The 22373-nt window shown below is 40.4% G+C and overlaps 2 protein-coding genes across 15 annotated transcripts in view; one reads left to right on the plus strand and one right to left on the minus strand.

The window, feature by feature from the left end:
* ZC3H14 (zinc finger CCCH-type containing 14) overlaps positions 1-6711 on the plus strand; it is a 46756-nt gene extending 40045 nt beyond the window's left edge. For 3 of the 5 annotated variants that reach the window (XM_027066377.2, XM_027066379.2, XM_015088362.3), the window contains 5 exons: positions 3080-3200; positions 4359-4495; positions 5133-5221; positions 5932-6038; positions 6430-6711. In XM_027066377.2, coding sequence (XP_026922178.1) covers positions 3080-3200; positions 4359-4495; positions 5133-5221; positions 5932-6038; positions 6430-6436 — 461 coding nt within the window. In that variant the 3' untranslated portion in view covers positions 6437-6711. Of the gene's footprint in view, positions 1-3079; positions 3201-4358; positions 4496-5129; positions 5222-5931; positions 6039-6429 lie in introns of all 5 variants that reach the window. The other 2 variants (XM_027066376.2, XM_027066378.2) reach the window with 1 other exon arrangement.
* A 2966-nt stretch (positions 6712-9677) lies between these two features.
* EML5 (EMAP like 5) overlaps positions 9678-22373 on the minus strand; it is a 176187-nt gene continuing 163491 nt past the window's right edge. For 2 of the 10 annotated variants that reach the window (XM_027066369.2, XM_027066368.2), the window contains 11 exons: positions 20569-20742; positions 19671-19879; positions 17287-17444; positions 15803-15917; positions 14125-14313; positions 13774-13946; positions 12543-12705; positions 12016-12119; positions 11374-11527; positions 10562-10662; positions 9678-10338 (listed from right to left, as the gene is read on the minus strand). In XM_027066369.2, coding sequence (XP_026922170.1) covers positions 10302-10338; positions 10562-10662; positions 11374-11527; positions 12016-12119; positions 12543-12705; positions 13774-13946; positions 14125-14313; positions 15803-15917; positions 17287-17444; positions 19671-19879; positions 20569-20742 — 1577 coding nt within the window. In that variant the 3' untranslated portion in view covers positions 9678-10301. The other 8 variants (XM_053224803.1, XM_053224802.1, XM_053224804.1 and 5 more) reach the window with 6 other exon arrangements.

Consider the following 22373-nt stretch of genomic DNA (forward strand, 5'->3'; position numbering starts at 1 on the left):
TCAATGAAATTCCCTTGAAAGGAGTTGCTCACCTACTCTGTCAAGATACTTCCTGGAGGTTTAGCAAAAACCTTATGTTTAAGTTAATATCAAAGCATAGTATTTAGAAGTGAAACGAACAGTGCTGGTAACAGTACGCTTTCAGGCAGATGAACCTCTATCACTCACTGTTCTTGTCTCGCTGGATCCAGTGGCGAGTGCATGCACTGCCGAACGCTGTCATGGGTGACAGAGAATGGTAGTCGTGTTCCTCCTGTCTTCTGAAATTTGTAGAAACACCTTCATTGGTAGGGGAGACAATTACTGAAACGTAAAATGAATAGCATCAAAGTAAAAACAGTAATGGGTTTTGATATTCTTCCAAGTTAATCCTTTTCTTGGCAGAGACATGAAGATGTATTAAATCTCTTTTTCAGTCGATAAAAATATAATAGCCTTTAGGGGGAGATGATGAGTGAGGGAGGACGTAACTACTGTTGAAGAGAATGCTTTTTCTGCCGAGTCAATAATGTAATGTCATGGCTTTGATTAGTGGAGGGAGTTGAAAGTCTGACCCTATCAAAAGAAAGAAAAAATTTTTAATGGTACCAAGGTGGTTAAGAACTACCGTAGTCCCGCAGTACAGATTTCTTGACCTTGTGTATTTTGTCTAAAATGAGAGAAAAATTGGTAGCTTATGTACGTTAGGGTCTAATTTTGTTTAAATGTAGATGTCCACATGAAGCTTTACTGATGTGTATGTCATAGCAGTGACGCTCTAAATAACATGTTAGTCAAACTTCTTGCCTAGGTTTCACAAGTGCCATGGCCATTATGGAGACAGCTGTGATGAGCGGTGAGCCTCCTTTACCGCTGCTTTGATCTGGGACTCAAGTGTTTCACTGCTGCTCAAGGATGAATCTTTGTAGTAGTTAGAACTGAAGTGAGGCCTCGAAGAGAGGCTCTGGTCTTTCTTGCTCTCCCCACTCTAAGCAGGGAGTTTGAAACTTTTGTGATTTCTTTTGCTGGCTTTTGTCCAGTGTTTCAAGGATGCTGTCAACCGCAGTCCCCCTCTGCCCCTAGCCATTAAATGGCAGCACGGATTTTATGGCTTGCAATAAAAAGTGAATTTGTCTAATCTTAAACAGGAAAAGTTTTAACGGATCATGAAGTAAGTGTTGGGGAAAACCAGAGTCGTGACCTCTGTATATGTGACTTAACGTTTCCATTAGATCACGTTTCCTTGTAAAGTATTTAACTTCTTTAATATGGCCCGTGAGTATCTACTGCATTTTCCAGCCACTCTGCTCTTGGGTATTCTTCAATTGACCTGGGCCAAATTGACTTCATTTGGCCTGGGTTCTCACGTATATACCATAGTGTAAAGTATGTTTTTTCAGGAGGAGGGTAAGACGCATTCTCTGCAGACAGGAGGCTAGAAACACTTGAAATTGGAGAAAACTGCTCTTTCCAGCCATACGAGATTTTATTTGAGACTAAGGATACCTTTCTTGTTTTTAATGTTTTCTTTATTTTTGAGAGTATGAACAGGGAGGGACAGAGAGAAGGGGGAACTGAAGATCTGAAGCAGGCTCTGCGCTGACGACAGCAAACCTGTTGTGGGCCTCGAACTCACAAACCGTGAGATCATGACCTGAGCCCGTGTCCGACACTCAGCCAACTGAGCCACCCAGGTGCCCCCAGACTAAGGATACCTTTATATACTGGTGGCTTTTACCACCTCTAAAGTAGCATGGGAAACTATATATTAGGCATAGTTTTACAGTAGCTCTTTGACGGTCCTTCTCTGGGCTCCAGGACTGGTTTTGTGTGCCTTGTTCTCCTGTAATGAAGACTGAGATTGGGTCACTGGGTCATTAAATTCTAGTATCATAGGATACTAGCTGCTGCGCTGTTCGGGTTTGACTGGTTGCCTCTTTGGCATTTTTGTTTCATTCAATCTAAAACTCTAAGGATGACATTATATTCTTTTTGCATAAATGAGGGAACTGAAGTTGTACTAGGTAAGACTTGCCGCAAGTGTCTGGCTCAGCTAAGTTACAGAGCCACATTTGAACTGCCTGACCTCGGACAAGAGGACTAGAGCAATGTGGTTGAAGTGGTGTTTGCTTTCATAAATGAGAATGTGAACCATAACATGTAACATCCATCCGTGAGGCTTTGAGGCTTTTTTTTTTTTTTTTTTTAAAGCTAGGGTGTGTTGGGCTGGGAGTTGGCAGGTTATTACGGCCTTTAGGTATAATTTTATTTGGCTATTCTGTGTTTTAAATGTGTGTTAGTTGCCAGCATTTAAAATTTATGTCACATAAAAAGGTTTTTGGTTTTCTGAATCAGGAGATAATCTGGCAACACGGGGCTCACTTTCCCACACCCTAGTGATTGACATGGTCATTGGACATGACCTCGCAAGGGATGGCAGGGAGCCCCGTGGATGGCACAAGCACTTGCTCTCCAGGCTGCTTTTCCCCACCTTTGTTTCCTTCACACCAAGGCTTTCTGCCACCATGCATCTCACACCCAGCCAGGCTCACTGTCAGTGGTCTGCGAGGCCCCCGTGGGTAATGGCATTTGTGACCCATTTTAGGCCAAAAACTTCTCCTCACGTTGATGTGAGTTTCTTATTAACTGGACTTAGAACTAACTGCGTATATACCTCGGTGAGTGGGAAGATTTCCGTGTTTGAACTACACCTGGTCTTGTCTGAATGTGAGAATTTGTTCACATTCTCTATCACTTTGTGTTTCCAGTTTTCATTTGATTGGCTCCCTACTTGACGTTCTTCCCTCTCTTTCCCATTTAATTTGGCTCTGAAATAATACTGGGAATTGGGGTTTGGGGGTACTTAGCACCCCTGAGTACTTTGCTCTTCGTGGTGAGAACTTCAGCCTACTTCCCGGTGACCTTATATAGCAGGCTGTCATCTGTGTTAACCAGATTATTGGACTCGTTTCTTTTCTGACTCTGCACCTAGAGGAATGTAAGAGTTTGAGCCTGGGTTTTGAGGGAAATGTACTAAAGGTGCTATATACTAAATTGATCATAATTAATGAGATACTTTTAATTCTTTTCCCGGTTCTAGCTGAGATGAGTGAACTGAGTGTGGCCCAGAAACCAGAAAAACTTCTGGAGCGTTGCAAGTACTGGCCTGCCTGTAAAAATGGGGATGAGTGTGCTTACCATCATCCTGTTTCACCTTGCAAGTGAGTAGCAGCAAGCTGATGGCTGATTTTCAGGGTTAATTCTAGATCTTAGAGCTTATTCTGGTTTTTTTCTTTCCTGTGGACAAGTTTGACCTTTGTAACTAACTGCAGTAACACTTAACCATTGCCCTCCCAGAATAGCATACATGTGTGTGTGTTTGGCAGGGTAGAGAGATGGGGGAGAAGTCTTCTGCACGTTAAAGAGATAGGTATGTAAGTGCCCTGGTTTGTACGCATTGTGTACATACACCGCTATTAAGACATTGGAGAAAAAAATAGTCACAGGCAATGATAAAACATTTTGGACTTGGGTATAATTTTTCCTTAGAAGTTGGCTGATTCAGTGTCATGAGCTTTGAGAGGTGGCTTTTAGATTAAAACAGAAAATTTTTTTTTTGGCCCTAGAGGTGGAATCTCTCCATGTAATTTTTTTTTAACTTTAATTTTAATTTATTTTAGAGAGACACTGCAAGTGGGGGAGAGGGGCAGAGGAAGAGAGAGAATCCTAAGCAGGCTCCACATTTATCACCGAGCCCAACACAGGGCTCAATCCCACAACCCTGGGATCATGACCTGCACCGAAATCAAGCATTGGATGCTCAACTGAGCCACCCAGATGCTCTTCCGTGTTTTAACTTCTTTAAGGAAATTTTGATGTGAGAATGATATGGATGTCCATAGAGGGAGACCAGAGAAGGAGTCTGTTTTGTGTAGCAATGCCTTGCACATATATTGTGCCCAGTATATTTTTATTCATAAAAGATTGTAGACATGGATCTGACAGAGTATGTGGTGTGAATTCTTACCATAAGAAACTGTTTTGTCTTTCATGGTGGTGGCTTGCTTGAGTTGAAAATCTGTTATTACCCTCGGCTTTCGGATAAACTTCTATGTTCTGTTTTGAAATCTGCGCTCACTTAAAAGTTGAGTTTCCCAGGGAGCCTGGCAGGCTCAGTTGGAAGAGCAGTGGGACTGTTGATCTCGGGGTTGTGAGTTCAAGCCGCATGTTGGGTGTAGAGTTTACTTCAAAAAATTGAGTTTCCCTTTTTTTCTATTCTGTGTTTCTCAAAACAAGTAGTGATGGGGTATAAGGAGCCTCTCTACAAAAAAACTGATCATGCGTTGAGAAAAGTAAATGTGATTGTTTTTGTTTTATAGAGCCTTCCCCAATTGTAAATTTGCTGAGAAGTGTTTGTTTGTTCATCCAAATTGTAAATATGATGCAAAATGTACTAAACCAGATTGTCCCTTCACTCATATGAGTAGAAGAATTCCAGTACTGCCTCTAAAACCAGGTATGTGACCCTGTGCACTACTACATTTAGGTGGAAGATGACATTTGTGATTTTATATGAGTTTATTTTTAGGAATTATTGTGCCAGAATCACTTAACCAGTCTTTAAAGAGCAAGTGTGTCTGTCCAGTAGCATTCTGAAGTATTTTCTCTAATGGATATATAAATCACTTTTGAGAAAGAGGGAGAGAGAGAATCCCAAGCAGGCTCTGCTGTCGGTGTAGATCCTGCCAGGGGGCTCGATCCCATGAACGATGAGATCATGATCTGAGCTCAAGTCAAGAGTTGGACAACGCTAAACCATCTGAGCCCCACCTCAATTTTTTTTTTTTTTTTTTACATTTATTTTTGAGAGACAGAGCACAAGTGGGGGAGGGGCAGAGAGAGAATGAGACACAGAATCCGAAGCAGGCTCCAGGCTCTGAGCCGTCAGCCCAGAGCCCGACACAGGGCTCAAACTCAGGAACGGTGAGGTCATGATCCGAGCCGAAGTCGGACGCTTAACCCACTGAGCCACCCAGGCGCCCCAGCCCCACCTCATTTTAATTTTATAACTGTTGCCATAAAAACATCAGTAGACTGCATGACAGATTATTTTGCCAAATTTGATCAGTCTTTGTTCTTATCTTTGTCAGCAGTTACAACACCAGCACCACCTTCTAGTAGTCAGCTGTGTCGTTATTTCCCTGCTTGTAAGAAAATGGAATGTCCCTTCTATCATCCAAAAGTAAGAATTTTCATTTTCCCAAAAATGATTCAGTGATAACTCTTAATTCTGAGACCTGCAAGATCACTAGCAAATTGAATGTCTTGGGTATCCATGGTCCCCCCACCCACACTCCCTGGATCCTCATTTTTGTTAAGGTCATGATTTAAATTCTTTCTTGGCTGTCGGGTGAGCCACTGTTTGGCTCCTTAGGACAAGTGGTCTGAAACTAATGTCAGTATTGTGAGCTCTCAGAGTGAAGCTCCCCTTTGCTTAGTTTCCATTCTTCTCTGCCCCGAAGCCTATGGGTGTGTTTTTCTCCCACTCGTGTCAGAAACTGCAATGATGAAATTGGTGGTGCCACTTAATACCATCCAAACTTGTCCTGACGGTTTTCACTCTGTGTGCTGAAGATAGATGTATCTCCACCTGTTTAGTTGCTCAGGGTGAAATGATCTCTCTGAAATTGAACCCTGAAGGCCATTATGAAAGACTTTCACTTCCCCCAACTGCATTTGGGCCATAAATGAGGGTGTCCGGTGAAGGATGGATACTGTAAGGGATGTTGGGTCAGATGTGCAGGGTGATTAGAAGTTTTTATCATATGCTGGATAACTTACTCTTTGACTAGGATTTTGTGTCTTGGGGGAGGGAGGTTCATTTTTCAAGGTTTCCGTATTAAAATATTAGACTATATGTCTCTCTAAAAAATGTTGAAACTCTGTATTTAGCACTGCAGATTTAACACTCAGTGTACCAGACCTGACTGCACATTTTATCATCCCACCATCACTGTACCGCCACGACATGCCTTGAAATGGATTCGACCTCAAACCAGGTAAAGATTAGAAATCTACAGATTTGGGAGAATTGATCACTTTGATTTTTTTCTCTGTTTCATTACACAGGGTCTTTTGGAAATTGTTTTACCAGTGGTTGCTTATTCACTTAGGTAATCTCCAGCTGAGATTTGCCTTCTGAATATATACTGCTTACAAATCTCACATCCGTTTTGTTAGCATTATTTCACAGAGTTTTAGTGTGGCCTGTGAAATTAAATACATGTCATTACCTTATACAATTGAATTTTTTTGTAAAACAATCTGGTACTTACATTGTAAATCTGTCGAACAGATGTTCATTGTGTGAAAATCATTTTAGTAACTAGGTGTGTGTGTATATGTATATATGGATATAAGGCATTAATTAAAAATTTTTTGTTTATTCAGTGAATGACAGTGCTACTTGGGAGAAGATTGTGGAGTTTGAAAGTTTCCATCTACTGATGAAAGATACTCTGCAGAACTTGTCAAACCTTTGAAACTTGGAATATATATTGCTTTCATAATATGAAGTTTATTGCCTATCTGAAGTGTCTAATTTTTCTAGTTTGTAAGTTTATTAAGTGGTTTTAACATTGGGTGTTTTTTGTTTGTTTTGACTGTGAAAAGACAGTTTAAAGGAAAAGCTAAATTCCATTAAAACCTTTGAGGCTTGTTTGTACACTGCAATTTCAGTCTCAGCATTTACAGTGTGGTGATATTGTCGGTGCTGATACATGTTTAGTAAGAGGAGCATTCTAACTCTGAAGTTGGATTGCACTCACTTTTCCCAAGGGTTATCCACTGTGAAAACAGGAGTGGCCAGAAGTGTGGAGGCAGCTGAAAAAAGTCACTCAATCCTTTTTAATTTCAAGCGAATTTAGTTTGAAAAGCATGGCTTTTGGGCTTGAGTGATGCTTTGGTGAATGGTTCCCAAATAGCTGGTCCCTTACCAGTGTCCAGGAAAGCCAGCTGCGATGGCAAGTGCAAAACAACAGGAACAGTTCCTTCAATTGCTTTACTGTTAACACTTTTTAAATAAATATTTTGGGAATGCATTTTATCACAAAATTATACAAATTTTTTTTTTACAGTTCTATATACAGAAGGTATCAGAAAACAGACTTTAAACTCACAAGATTATACATGTATTTTCATATTCTGAAAAATAACATTTTCAGAAATCCACAGAAAATTTTTTCAATGTAAAAGTTAGATTTAAATAGTGTATTTTCAATGACTAATTACAGAAATCAGATGGCTAAACTGCAAAGTAGGACTAAACTTTTGGACTATTGAATCAACACCCAGTTTTCTGTGTGTGGTTTTTAAAATAGTTAAGGCAAGAAGTGTCAGATGCTTTAGAATTAAATAACGGATCACTGATTTTAAAGACTTGATGTACAGCAGTTTTAAAAAAAAAAAAATAAAGCTAAAAAGTTGGTTGGAACAGAGTGAACTAATGCAAAAGAGATAAAGACCCAAACATTCTCAGGACCAAATTAAACTAACTTAAAAGTTCATTAGTTACATACCCAAGGGATAATAAAACAGCATGTGTAAAAAGTCCATGTTTAAGAGCATGAAACCAGCAGTCTGTTTTGAGGCCATTGCTTTTCCATGGGTAGAAGAAAGAACCAATTATTAAACCATTTGTAAGTTGCACTTCGCTGTGCTGATTGGTAGGGAAAGACAGAGCCCTCACGTAGTTAGGCTGGGGTGAAATGACCATTCTGCTTCAGTCTAAAGAGTTGACTCCTCTGAATTTAAGGCATTTGTTCATTCCAGTGCTACTTAAGATTGAGCTTTATGTCTTTGCAGAAGAAATTTAAGTTGTATCTCTAGAAATTTTAAGACTTTTAGTAACATCATTTATAAATGGCATATAGTTGCATTTTCCTAATTTCACTACAAAGAACATAAACGGGAAACGGCCTAAGTGATTTGGTTCAACCATCTCACAAGTCAGTGACGTGCTAAAAGCAGGGTTTTTTTGTTTTTTTGCCATTTAATAAACACTGCCTGGGAACATATTTAAGAGTTTGTTACCTTCAGCTGCTCTGGTTTACGGGCAAGCTGAGGTTGACTCTACATCTGTTGGATAACTTGGTCTAACGTGAACCACCAGAAGGAAAGGAACACCTGTGGCCGGTGGTGTGCAGCGAGTGGCACGAGCCTGCACGGTGTGCTTTGGCGTGCGTTTATACACAGAAACAGGACCAAACGTGCCAGGACTCTCAAGTTACAAATTCGGGAGCTTAGTCAAATACTGCACATAAAAGTAAATCTCTGGGTTAAAAAAATAACACAGGGCAGAATCTTCATAACCTACCACGGTTACTCACCTTCCCTTAGCTGATGGCTGGTACAAACAAGGTGGTTGTGGGGTAACTACTTAAAATCCACAGTTTGAGTCCTGAAGCTGACAGCAGGGATTAAGGCTGGCTTAGTAGGCTGGCCGCTGGAACAAAAACGCAGTGGAAGCATTTTTGTGCTCTATGCCTTATACTTTGTTACGGTTATTACTAGAGTTTCTACCTGTACCGTGAAATGGGATTTCTCTTTAGCCAAAAGCTAGCAAACCTGGCTCAGAAGGAAAGTTTGAAAGTGCAACAGGCTCAAAAACGGGAAGGGAGAGGGTGGTTCAGGGAAATTAATTTATCGAGCCCCTTTATAATATACATGGATAGAAATTTAATATTAGCATATTCTAAAATTTGGCTCAATTTAGGAGAATCCATTGATGTGACTATGAGCTTATGTTTCGAGCTTAATCATGCCTTAATCAGTCCTTCAGACAACAGCTACAATTCAGAGCTTTAAAACTGACCATGTTCAATCACCGGTTAGGCTTTCTGTGATATGATTCAGCTATTTCTGTTTTTAGTATTTCCAAGGTGTTGGGCATACAAAATCGAGCTCAGGCCAAACTGAGATTTCCAGAACCTGAAGGGGTCTATTATGCTACAAAGATAATTAACACATTAAAATAAAAATTCATATGACCAGTTGAGCATTTTAAACTTTTTCACACTTAGAAAAATATATTTTTAAATAGCAATCTACATAATCTCCAATCTTCAGGAAACTACAGACAGGCTAAACAGCAAATTCCTGAACGGCAAGTACTGATCTTTGGCAGCATTGAAGTGAATAGGGATAAAGATCTAACAGTTCAGCCCTAATCCACCAAAAAGGAATTTTAATAGACAAGTGTTACAAGTGGACCTGTATTCATTCCTTCTGGAAGTCAGCCTATGGGGTGGCATACAGCTAATTAGTAAATTTTTTAAATAGAAACAAAAGCTATAAAAACTTCCAAGAGCTACTGAATTGTTTAACTTTGTAAATGTGACCTTGAACATTTCAGTGTACATGTTAAACAGGTGTTTCTACTAGACTACGTCTTTAAATATTCAGTATGCTCTCCCGGTTCACTACTACTGCTCTCTAAACCTTTAACCTGTACACCACTGGAAAGGACTGTTCAGCATACTACTTTCTCATTGATGAAGCTATAATCATGTTCTAGTTTTTCAGCTAGAGAGAGGACTTGTGAACATTAAAGGATCGACAACTCAACCATGAAAATGTAGTGCTCATATACTACTAACTTTGGATTTGTTCCTGAATTTAAAACTGTCAGGAGAAAAGTGTCCTTTATAAAAAGAGGTTTATTGATGCTTAAGTAGCATTATCTTCTCCGGTAAAGCTTGTGTGTGTGTCCTTAGGGAAAATAATTGTTCACCTTTTGAAAGCTGTGATCCTTTAGGGTGATGGTGTGTTTTCTTTCCTTATGTAAACACGAGGAAAAAAATAAGTCATTAAATAATGAACCTTAAAAATAAACTAGAAATTCTAAAGAAAAACTGTTTGCTTAAAAAGATGAAAACTATGCAAGTTGGGTTTTTAAGGTCTTGCTTTGTTGTTGTTTTTTGAGAAGCGCGGTCCTGTCAACCTCCCCAGCAGGTCTGCCAAGTCTGCACCCTCCCCCCAAACGGGGCTGGCTTTCACCAAGTGTTTTTTCCATCCTTCCTTGAAATGTAACCGTCTGGCAGTGTGTGGATTATGGACAGTTCTCCCAGTGCACACAGCAAGTATCTTGAACTTATCTGTCTTCTACTTTGATGACTCTGGGCATTATCCCTGTTACAATCCTAAATTAGCACCACTTGCCCATGCAGGGTTTGGTTCTGTTTGCCTTTTTTTTTTTTTCCTCGTCTGTAATTCTGCTCTCTCAAGGCTGTTAGTTTATACAGTCTTCTCAGCATCCGTATCTTTTAGTGAGGCATATGTACACATTTCCAGACAAATAAACTGCAATAAAAAAAATGCAGTGAGTTCATTATATTTCTAGATTTTCAGTTTTTTAATGAGCTTTCAAATCATGACATGTATAAAAAGTCTCATTAATTCATTTTATTTTGTATTTTCGTAGTACGTGACTCCACAGAACCAGCTACCCAGTTATATAGTGATATTAGATCTCTTCATAAAACTAAAGATAGTCTGTTCTTCTCTGGCTAGGAAAGTTACCAACCTGCAGTCATCACCTCCTGCACTAACGACATGCCGATCACCACTGGTAAATCGAATATTGGTCACGTGAGGTGAATGACCCAAGAACCTTTTGTGCTTTGCCTGAAAAAACAACGAAAAAGAAAGCTTAGGATGTGTGAGGCACGTGAAAATCAAAGGTTCCTGTCCGGAACCCCGTCTCCATCACGAGCTGCGGAGAGAGTAGGCTCTTCAGACCACATGCAGCGTTATTAGATGCTTTTTTACAAGCACCTGGGTGGCTCAGTCAGTTAAGCGTCCAGCTCGTGATTACGACTCAGGTCATGATCTCACAGTTCATGAGACTGAGCACCCTATCGGGCTCTGTCCTAACAGTGTGGAGCCTGCTTGGGGTTCTCAATCTCTCCCTCTCTCTCTCTGCCCCTCCCCTGCTTGAGTACTTTCTCAAAATAAATAAACATTGCTTTTTCAGAGTTAGTAATGGATCTGCACCTTAACGGACCAGGCGTTTTGAGCAGTCAGATGTCTCCAGGCACTCTGAAAATTTTCCTTTGAGGAAGAGAATTTGAAACTTGGAAATAGATTAAAGGTTTAATAAAAGTCTAATAATCACAGCTCTATTAGGATAGTTTGCAAAGATGGTGTTACTTGGGCACGGGGAGATAATTTCTAAAAGCTTTTATTTTTTGTTTTGAAAAAACCTTAGGAACGAAAATTAAGTGTTTCTAAACCAGGAGACTAACATGTATAGCTATTAAATTATGGAAGAAGTACTAACGATCAGATGTCTAAACTAGAAAACTACATCAAAAACAAAACCAAACACAAACTTACAAATTTTTCAGGACATGGGAAGTCAAATAACTTAACCATCCCAAAGTCATCTCCTGTTACAAGGCTGATTCCTGAATGAGATACGCAGGCACAGTTGACATTGGCTTTCTCAGCATGTCTGGACCAGATTCCCAGAACTTCATCTCCTAGAATACTAGAGGGAAGGAATAAAGAAAATGTACGATAGCAAACACGGATGTACTACACTGAAAAAGGCTTTTGGTAATTAATTTCTACTTAATTATGTTCTTTAAAATTAATAAAGATGCTTATGCTACAGGAATTTAAAAAGATGGATACTCATGGTTATCTGTTACACAGCAAATTTGTAGAATTTCATTTCTAACAGCTGCAAGATTGCATTCCTTTAGGTAGAGAAATGATAGGATTGCTTAACAGTACCCAGTATGTGTTTTTATTGCTGGTTACTAAACCTAATATGTTAAGGAAAATATCAGGGTATCTTCAAAGGTTTTTAACCTTGATAAAGCATGAGAATATGTCCAGTCACAAGGAGTCCCAGCATGAGCGTATCATTCTTCTCTTAGGAAGAACTCGAGAAACAGTAACAAACTTAGAACTTGACCACTGTTTCCTAGTGGAATGGCTCTAACTGTTCAGAAGCAGGATTTTCCAGTTTACCTAGTCCATGTGGCCCAAGTAATTCTGTCCATGGTGGCCTGATCCAGAACAGGTTTTCCCGAAGGCACTTCATAGACATGTCGTTTATAGCAACCAGTGGAGACCTTTCAGCGTATTAAAATGGGACAAGAATTCCATTAATGCAAGAGACACATCAGAAGGCTAGAGTATACTAGCAAAGCGTGCTATTTCATTTACATTTCCAACATTAAGAACATTAATGATGACTACAAAAATCTGTCAGAAGAAGACGGAGAAAAGATCTGAGAAGAACAGGATATTAAAGAATGCAGAAACAGTGAAGAGTAAACAAAGGCAAGAGTTCAGAAGCTCTGGAACTCGGGAGTTTTTTTCAGGAAGCTCTCACCCAATGTGGGGCTCGAATTCACGGCCCTGAGATCAAGAATCCCATGCTCTGCTGACTGAGCCAGCTAGGTGCCCCTCTGAAACTCAGGAGTTATAAATGCATCCACTTAACAATGTAAAAACAGCTACTGTGAACTGGATGTAGGACACAGGTACTGTACCTGGAGATATCTGCTATCTGCAGAGAAGTCCATTTGAATGACAAAGCTGGGAATGTCTCTGCAGTAACTGATTCTGTTAAGGGTGGGGCCCAATGTTAGGTCATAAAAGTCCACCGAGTTCTCACTAGAACCCACTGCCAGAAACCGGGAATCCGGACTAAATCTGGAGAGGTAATAAAATATGTGAAAGATACATCAGCACACATGAAATCATAAATATTTAAGACCAGTAACTTCCATTCTACCTCAAAAACAAGTATGTGTGTGATCTGGCCTCAAGCAGATTTACCTGGTGGACACAACTGATTGTGTGTATGGAGATTCTATTTGTGTTATGTGGAACAAAATTTACATGTTATTTCAAGTGCCAATTCCCTTAAAAGTGTAGGTTTTGAAAAAGCCACTAACAATTACATAATTGCTAAGTTACATAGTTCGCCAAATTCACCAAGATAGGTTTCTTTCATCTGGAATCATGGTATCTTAACAGCAAAGGACACAGACCTGCTTAAGTCCCCTCAGGTTATCTGGTGAAGGAACACTATTTGAAGCTTGGAAGAAGTTACTTGAAGACACAAGTATATGCCTAGTGATCATGGGAAATGATCTGGGACAACGCAGGTTCTTGAGGGGAATAGGGGACCTATAAGAAGTTTATATAGTGAAGTCCTGAGGACGGTTTCATTTGTAAAAGGGTTTTACGGTGAAGGGTGCAAGCAGATTCAGTAATCCGTCTTGATCACACAGAGGCACTTGGTAAGTGGTAGCCACTGTCCACATAAGTTTAAGCACTGGAATATAAAGGTTCAAGAAAAGTTTAAAGTTTAATTAATTCAGACTCTGGGGCATAGATGTTTGATGGGTGTTAATTAAACGAGTAACTACGCAGTTGAGAGTTGGGGTTGCAGCTTTAGTTTCCAGGCTGACGTCTACAGGACAGATGGCTCTCTTCGGTACAGCAGAAGATCATTCTTGGCAGGATGAACTTGCTGGACCTGTCCAGTGTGACGCTTCATCGTCAAGCGTTCCCTGAGTACGTGCTCTTATAAGGCACTGTGGTTGATGCCACTAGATTAATAATTCGGCAAGAAGCACACAAACAGCCATATTTCAGCATACAAGTGATGATGTGATAAAATGCTATAGGCACTAATGAGGACCTGTTTTCAAATGCAACCCGGGTCATTTAAGAATACATATACTAGAAGTTCTATTCCATTTGTTGACTAACCTGATATCATGGATTGAACATCGTCTATCTCTCTTCTTTCCCCATATCTTTAGGGAGCTCACCAGTAAAATAATAAATTCTCCATTTTTCATTCCGATAGCCACCATATCCCCTTCAGGGCTATAACACACGGTCCGAGCAGCATGTCCCAAGTTCACTTTGTTTAACATCTTCTGCATAAGAACCAAAAGAGCCAGAGAAAACTACACTAAGTACTTACAAAGTAAACAAGTTCCTTTTCAACATAATTCTCAAATAGTTCTTCTCAAATTGTGCTAGCAATTTGGGACTTACACTCTCCTTAGAAATTGTAACTTAAAAGAAAAAAAGCCAAAAACTGTTTGTACCTACTTTATCAGCAATATCCCAGAGTCTCACTGTCCCATCTTCTGCGGCAGAAAGGAAAAAATCCCTGGAGGGATGTGTCACTAGTCCCCATATGGGCCCATCCACATGACCATTAACTAAAATATTGCAGGCTGCATTTTTCTCTCCAACTTCGATGATCTCCGCACTCCTTGTCCCAACTAGGATCTTGCCCTGAAACACAAGGGGATTGATATATTTATCGTAATTACAGCAATGTCTTTTAATAACTTAAGGACCCTACTGACCTTTCAGAGAACTTTTTGCTTTGAACTAACATAGTAGCAAGCCCATCATTAGCTCATGAGGTTTTTCTTTGACTAGAGGCGCATCTGCAAGAGCCCCGAGTCTGCCAAAAAACAGAACTATTCTCTAAGACAGAGCCCTGACTTTGACTATATTTTAATCTGACGATCTCCAAAGAGGTGCAAGTGCGCTGGAATACAGGAAGAAAGTATTACATTTTAGTTAAAAAGTATAAATAGCAGTGTCTGGGTGGCTCGGTCAGTTGAGCGTCTGACTTCGACTCAGGTCATGATCTCCTTGCTCGTGAGTCTGAGACCCGTGTCGGGCTCTCTGCTGACAGCTGGAGCCTGCTTCGATTCTGTGTCTCCCTCTCTCTCTGCCCCTCCCCTGTTCATGTCTCGCTTGCTCTCCAAACTAAACTTCAAAAAACAAAAAAGAAGTATAAATAAAAGCCTAATTAATACATGGACTGAAGATAATACATGTATATAATTTATAAATACACTTATTGCCAGTGCATGCATGGTCCAAATTTTTTATAGGAGTGAATATTTTTTTAAAAAAAGGGTGGCTGGGTAGAGCATATGACTCTTGATGTTGGGGGTTTTGAGTTTGAGCCCCATGCATGGCGGGGGGTTGAGTACTTATAAAATTAAGGTGCCTGGGGGGCTCAGTCAGTTGAGTGTCTGCCTTTGGCTCAGGTCATGATATATTTCATGAGTTCAAGCTTCACCTCGGACTCTGTGCTGTCAGTGTGGAGCCCACTTTGGATCCTCTGTCTCCCTCTCTCTCTGCCCTCCCCATTCTTGCGCTCTCTCTCTCTCTCTCAAAAATAATGAGCATTGGGGCACCTAGGTGGCTCAGTCGGTTAAGTATCAGACTTCGGCTCGGGTCATGATCTCACAGTTCGTGGGTTCGGGCCCCACTTTGGGCTCTGTGCTGACAGCTCAAGGCCTGGAGCCTGCTTTGGATTCTGTCTCCCTCTCTGCCCCTCCCATGCTCGTGCTGTCTCTCTCCCACTCAAAAATAAACATGAAAAAAATGTTTTAATTAAAAAAAAGAAATGTACATTTAAAAATAAAATTTAACAAAATTTTGCTGTAATCAAAATTGATTCAACTGCCAAGAAATTTCACTTCTGCCCACCACGGTTGAATTAGTAGATTCAAGAAAACATGGAGGTTTAAATACTGTGTTGAGACCGGGGAGTAGCTTCTCATCTTAAGCGTGGCCGGGAGGCAGAAGGCACACCGGCGCTGCCCGCGGGGCTGCGGGGGCGGCCGGGAAAAGGCAGAGCGTAGCCAGCAAGCAGACTCCTCTGCAAGTGTCACTCGTCAAGTTGCAGAGGGCAAGGGAACTGCAAGAATAACCGTTCTCTACTTTTGGCTGCACCGGAACGGCTCTCGGAACATCTTACTTTGCCCCTGCACACGGAGCGGACACAGTCCGTGGCTTGTCCCGTGTCCAGCCTGAAGGCTCGGCACCGCCTCAGTTCCTGATCCCACAGCTTGACCGCTCCTCCTTCTCTTGACCTAAGAGCAACCCAAGCCAAATAAGCATTTTTATGAGCTATTACAAATCACTTTTATTACAAACAAATACTAAATTATACAAGCAGAACAGTAAAAAAAAAAAAAGGGGGGGGGCCCGATATTCACTTTTTGTAGTCTCTAAACTTTCTGTGGCAACTTTAAGATACACTGTATTTCAGCCATTCAGTTGAAGCAAATTTTACCTGATGAAAATTCATTTTTCTGACATGAATGTAATCTTCCTTAGTTCTCCACATCCCCCCGCCCCCATATAATGTATCCTCTTGATTAAGGAAATGTGCAGAATGATGTTTAATGTTAAAATGACAATGGAAACGTAAGGCTAGATAACAGGATTACAGGTGCTATGCTAGAGAAGAGATCTTTAATGGCCAAAAGGGGTGCGCTTTCCTTCGTATCATTGTTAAAATACCCACTGAAACCATCCAGCAGGCTACTAATGGGCAGAGGCGTGCTGAACAGAAGGCGTGTGGGAAACAGCAGCGTCAGGGTAAGACAGAAAAGAGAAAACATAGCCCATTTATGGTTTTTCTCTTGGGAGAACTGAAAAATGTATTCCTTTATTTTCTGTTAGATGAATTGCTTGTCTTAGGAGAAAAGCACGCCCAGGACCACAATACAGGGTTCGTTTTTGTGAAACACAAAAGCCGCTGCACTGGTGTTTGATTAGGTGGGTTCCCTCATCCTGGATGGACATGTGCGTGCTTCCTGGCCCCGCAAACACTACATTTTAACAAGCATAGGAGTATGTTGGCAGAAAATCCATTAGTATCTGGCTTCTTCTGGGAGGTTTTCAAATCACTCAGAAAAACGTCTTTCGTTACACAATTTTATGTAACGAGATTGCCTCAAGCAAAAGCAAACAAGGCAGTTTGTTTCTAGTGTCCTCACACCTTTCTGAGGCCGCCAGCTGTATGCACCTTACCCCTCAGTGTCTGTTTGGGCCAAAAAGGAGAGAGCAGGCAGTCAAGATACGTCCTGGGTTTGAGGGCAAAGATTCTCCCATGGGTCACTTCTTCCCCAGCAAATACTTATCCAGGCATACAGACATGAGGGAAATCAGTTCTCTGCCTACACGATAACCACCTAAACCATACCTCAGAGAAATAAGCTATCGCCCCAACTGTTGGGGTTAAGGTGTCTCTACACTGTGAAATAAGTCAGAAGTGACTTAAGAAATTAATAGTCAACAGGAAGGCACATAAAAGGCAATAAAGGTGAAGCACATGAGGAAGAAGGTCAGAGAGGATGATCCGTGTAGTCTAGAAATAACTAGAATAATTCACTGCAAACTGCAGGCAGCCCCCAGTGCATGAACGTGTGGTTAGGTTGTGGGAACAGGACTCACGGCCTTTCCTTGCCTCCGGTCACAATAAGTCCGTCTCGCAGTGTGGTGAACATGGCAAACACAGGCCCGTTGTGAGCTCTGGCCACGGTCCTACACAGTATGTGATCTTTCCACACACAGACATCTCCACTGATGGTACCTGTAAACGTCAAGTTATTCTGAAAAGGAGCGGGGAAGGGGGAGACAAACTCATCAAAAGTTCAAATAGAGTTGAAACAGACGCAATTCTCTACCATAAGTGTGGCCTACCTCACATTCTCAGATACAAAGAACATGATACAGTGGGAGAAACCATGGACCCGGCAAACGGGTTCATGTCTGAACTTGAGGTTTAGTTTTGTCAGGGCCTTTTAGTCTATTCTGTTGCTTATTTGCTGGAATAACCTTCAGTGAGTTTTTTTAATCTCTAGGATTATCAGCTTTTTCATGTGTAAAACGAGGGAGTTCAGGCACCAAGTTTCCCTCCAATGCAAAATTTTAGAATTCTGGTTTACATCGTCCCTTTAGGCTGCTTCCCTCCAGCTGCCTGAGAAATAACTTGAGGTCATCAGTAACTGAGAGTGAAAAAAAAAGAGTAGGAACAGGAAGTGAAAATAACATTTCACTAGTTTTGATAAAGTATTTTGCCACAGAAAGTAAAACTACGTACACAACTTATAGCAATGTTGTATGAGTTTAAATTTCACTAATTCATGAGGTTATATATGAAATTAACATTTGCCATGATTTCTCAAAATCAAAACGGCAAAAATCAGTGCATTTCTGCAATACAACATAAATTTGATAAGGTGCCCAAAGTAATAGTGCTTTAGATCACTTTGAGAATGCAATCCTGATAGAGTTCATTTATGCGGAAACTGGAGAAATTAAATTCTGCATCATGTGCTATTTTCATCCATTTTAGTTTCACTTTCAGAGCAACTGGTCCAAGATCTTTCAACAAAAACGATATGGAAAGAACTAATAGGAAAGTAAGATTTTGAGTTACAACAAAACATTTTCTTTAATCTTTCTGACAAGAACATAGTTTCTATGTTTAATTTCCCTACAATTTTTTTAAAGTAATCTCACAACCTAGAGATCGAGAGTCGCATGCTCTAGGCGCCCCTGCCTACGACAATTTAATGTTACTTTGAATATGCAGTCATGCATATTCTCTGTACCTATTTGGATAACAATAATTATACTTGTCATCTAGGAGCATCATTAATTCATGCCTTATCTTCAATAAGAATGTAAATGCTCTAGGCGTAGAAACCAAGATTTTACTTCCCTTGCTTTTTTTTTTTTTGTAACCCTAGGCATGGAGGGTGTTCAAACAGGCCTAAACTGAACATCAGTCCATCTTGCTATGTAACAAAACATTCTGATTTCACTGCTGCTTTAACCGGAAGTCAATCAGGACTAATATTTTAGTCTTCAAGTTTATTTTCTATTGGGAATAGGCAACTGGGTACATAAGGAATTTTATACATGAAACAAGTTAAGTCAACACAGGCAAATTAAATGCCAGAAGCATTTGAAGGGGTGGGTTTTTCTTCTGGAAAGGAACTACCCTACCCATCTTATATTATGAATCCCCAAAATGTTTAACGGAAGTTTGACATGGTATGACCAACATTTTCAATGATCTTTTTGTTAAAATCATGTGCTTAAAGGTTCTAAAAGTATAATTTTCTTCGTGCGTTACATTCCCAGCCCCATAAACACTTTAGTACAGAAAATTCACCAAGGTTTTTGATGTACCAAAGGATTTAAAAAGTGTGGCCAGGGCTCAGGGTATTAGAGATGTGGATTGTAAACCACAAACCCAATGGGATGTGGGGGCGGGGACGGCTCTGGAACACCCTCTGTGAAGACTGGGAATCTTGCTCTCCTTCCTACTCTGAAAGAGCTGCACTGGCCCAGAGCACTTCCAACTATGTGATAAACAGTGAGTTAAGTTGATAGAGAGCAAAAGAAATCCTAAACTCAGGTACCACCTTAAACACTAGAAAAATTACATTTCTTGATTCATCTTTCTTCATTCTGACAAATTTTTAGGATTATGAGGAACTACTAGAAGGATAGACATTTTAGGGGACTTAGGGTGACAATTACAAAATTAACGAAGGCTTTTGAGAATGGCTGGCAGTGGCCCAAGGACTGAAATGTTTCATTATAATCCTTCTCCCTCATTAATTTTCTTTCCTACTCCCTGATTTCTGAAAGTACCAGATTTTGAAAGGTGGAATATACGCAGGACTGGGACATATGGAATGGTTAGTGGGTCACGGTGCCATATGACAACACGAATGTGGCTTATCTATCTGAAGCAAGAAAATTCAAAGCAGTCCAACTGCCGTGACTGAGTTCCACAAGCACACGCGGTTTAAGAGACATACTGCACCAAACGCCACAGCAAGCATGGTCTGCATCCGGGCATCCTCCAGGGTGCTCACGAGCCCTTTTTTGCTAAGAAGAGCCCTTCCTGCCAGTGTCCAGAACTTCACGTGTTTGACTCCCACAGAGACAAACTGGGAATCTGAATCTGGTCGGAATTCTGCCACAAAAATGCGTCGGTTGTGACCGGCTCTGCTGGCAATTTTGGCACCTGATAAGAAGAGACAACAAATTACCTAAGTTAGCAGAGGAACTAAGATAGCTTTTGCCAGATCGAACAGCTACTCAAAATATATCGTTCAAAAAATAAATACTTGCGCGTGTCCTCTGCATCGCTACCTAGCCGCCAGATGACAGACGATTACTGGCGGAGAAGGTCCTTTTTACATACTTTCTCAAGTGACATGTGTATTAATGGGAGCTTTATTCTCATTGAAGGGCCATTCTAGATTTTAGAAATCACATCTTACTTTCTCCTATGTAGCTCTGTGAACTTCACTTTTTGGAGCAGCCACGTAACTGGAAAGTTTTATCTAAAGTATGGTAAGCAATATGATCCTGTTCATCTTTCATTATCACTTGGTATTTCATTTCCGTTCTTAACACCCTCCATGACCAAGCAAATAAGAATTAACAAGGAGACTTACATACAGTTTCTTACTGAAAGAGCAGTGAATTACGTATAGTATTAGTAACTTGCATATGTTTCTATTTTGTGAGCTTCTTTCACTGAGTTTTTAAAGTGCAACATACAGTGAGTGATACCAGCTGTGTACTGTGTGTGTTGCAGGGCTGAAATGAAGAACGATTTCAATCACTAAGTTAAAGCAAATATGAAACAGAGTTCATATCACCCTGGTATTCTTAGTTTTAAAAATCACCAAGAAAAAAGAACCCTACCTTCCTGCCATCTCCAAATGGTAATCGTATGTTCTGGGTCCAGCCCCACAGACAGCAAGAGTTTGCCGGTAGCACTGAAGCTGACTGAACACACTCCCTTCGAATGGTAGCATCTCAGTATAGATAAAGTCTGCTTGTTCATTGCATCCCAGATGTGGATAGAAGGAGCCGTAGCTAAATAATGATAAAATCCAAAAGTTGTAATATACCTGTTACAGATGTTTCCATTTCTACAGCTGACACATACTTTCTGAAACACGGAAAAGTATGTACCAAAGAATGAGTGTGTACTTAAGAAAAAATAGCTCAAAACCAAGACTAAATGAAAAAAGAAACAGATTCACAAATACAGAGAACTGATGGTTGCCAGAGGGGAGGGCGGAGGGGGATGGACAAAATGGGTGAAAGGGAGCGGGAGATACAGATTTCCAGTTATGAATAAGTCATGGGATAAAAGGCACAGCATAGGGAATACAGTCAATGGAACTGGAATGACATCGCATGGGGATGAATGGTAGCGACACCCACGGTGAGCACAGCAGAACATGTAAACTTGTCCAATCACGATGTTGTACGCCTGGAACTCATGTAACATTGTGTGTCAACTGTACCTCGATTTAAAAAAATAATAAAAGAAAGAAAGAAAAGGAAAGAGGAAGGAAAGGCAAAAATACAGAATACTTCTTCAGGCTACAGTTCACACTGCATTTTTGAGAAAATAACATTTATACAAGAAAATTAGGCAATCACAAACTTTAAATTATTCAGAAATACACGTTTTAGATACATGTTAAATCTTTATATAATTATGTGGAGAAATGCACAAATATTACACAATAATTAAATATCAGAGTATATTCAGTTATCTGCTACCTGAACATTAGTTCTGAACATTAGTTACTGTTACTCAGTATCTCATCTGAAGGGGAGATGAAAAGCAAACACAAACTGAGAAAGGCAACAGGTAGGAAGGACACCATGTGAATAGATCTCAAAAGAAATCTTCAACCATATAGACAGATATCTGGGAAAAAGCCAAGTTCACATCACTTTATAAAACAGTGTTTTTTTATTTTTTAATTTTTAAAATTTATTTTTGAGAGACAGAAAGAGAGCACAAGTGGAGGAGGGGCAGAGAGAGAGAGGTAGAGAGGATCCAAAGCAGGCTCCAGGCTCTGCCCCGACAGCACAGAGCCCGACGTGGGGCTTGGACTCACAAATTGTGAAATCATGACCTGAGCTAAAGTTGGACGCTTAACCGACTGAGCCACCCAGGTGCCAATTTTTGTTTTTTAAACAAGATTTCAGGGAAGAAATAAAACTTTTTTTTTTAAAGGTTTATTTATTTTTGAGAGAGAGAGTGCACACATGGAGGAGGGGCACAGAGAGAGGGAGACAGGGGATCTAAAGCAGGCTCTGCACTGACAGCAGAGAGCCCAATGTGGGGCTTGAACCCAAGAACTGTAAGATCATGATCCAATTGAAGCTAGATGCTTGTTTACAAAACTGAGCCACCATGTGCCCCCAAACTGCTAATCTGTTTTATTTATTTAGATTTTTTTAAAAAAGTTAAAAAAAATTTAGTAGGGTCTACACCCAACGTGGGGCTTAAACTCATGACTCTAAGATCAAGAGTCGCATACTCTTCTGAGCCAACTAGGTGTCCCCAAATTGCTCATCTTTATAAAAAAAATTGTATTTGTTGTTATTCATCTTGTGTAGCCCATTTCTGCTGCTTAAAAAATTTTCCCAGTTCTCTGTATTTTCTAACTTAAAAATCAGGGATTTGTATTGTCCTTTCTTCA

This window comes from Acinonyx jubatus, chromosome B3 (genome assembly GCF_027475565.1).
Source record: "Acinonyx jubatus isolate Ajub_Pintada_27869175 chromosome B3, VMU_Ajub_asm_v1.0, whole genome shotgun sequence".
Taxonomy (NCBI): domain Eukaryota; kingdom Metazoa; phylum Chordata; class Mammalia; order Carnivora; family Felidae; genus Acinonyx; species Acinonyx jubatus.